General features: G+C 23.9%; 1 protein-coding gene across 1 annotated transcript in view; it reads right to left on the bottom strand.

Moving 5' to 3' along the window:
* Positions 1 to 641, bottom strand: part of LOC124814497 (lens fiber membrane intrinsic protein) — a 4,970-nt gene continuing 4,329 nt past the window's right edge. The window contains exon 3 of the mRNA XM_065798308.1: positions 1 to 252. Coding sequence (XP_065654380.1) covers positions 92 to 252 — 161 coding nt within the window. The 3' untranslated portion in view covers positions 1 to 91. The remainder of the gene's footprint in view (positions 253 to 641) is intronic.

Raw genomic sequence — 641 nt, forward strand, 5'->3', positions numbered from 1 at the left:
TTTAACTTGTTAAAATTTATATAGATTTAATTTATTTTGCTAAAGAAAAAGATAAGTAAAAAAAAAGTTACAAAATTTTTTTTTCCTCTTGCTATATTGATGCGTATTCCATTTGTTGAGTGAAACAAAGGATTGTGGATATAACAGAAACTCCTGTTGAGCACCATCCTATTATATAAGACCAACCAAAAGAAGCATCTTTTTCGCTAACTTTACTTGTATACACACCCAATCCTACCACCAAACACAAAGCTAAAATAAAAGAAACAAATAAGTTTAAAAAGATTCAATAGAGCATATTAAAAAGGTTTACTTTATCGTAAGAAACGATTTACATATTTTTTATATAACTTTTAGTTATTATGCAAATAGAATTTCATGGTGACAAAAATATGATGATAATTAAGGTATCATCAGTCATAATTTTTAACATAATATTTTTTATACTTCTTTGTTCCTTTGCATGAATATTTTTTATTCGTAAATATTTACAAATAAAAAAAAAAACAGAAATGTGAAAAACACTTTATTTCAGGTATTCAAAACAAAATGTATATTTAGTTAAAAAATAAAATTTATTTACAAACGAACAGTTCTGACGAAATCTTTATCAAAGGTGAAAAATTCTTAAGTCCTAATGA

The sequence above is a fragment of the Hydra vulgaris genome, chromosome 06, assembly GCF_038396675.1.
Source record: "Hydra vulgaris chromosome 06, alternate assembly HydraT2T_AEP".
NCBI classification, from domain to species: domain Eukaryota; kingdom Metazoa; phylum Cnidaria; class Hydrozoa; order Anthoathecata; family Hydridae; genus Hydra; species Hydra vulgaris.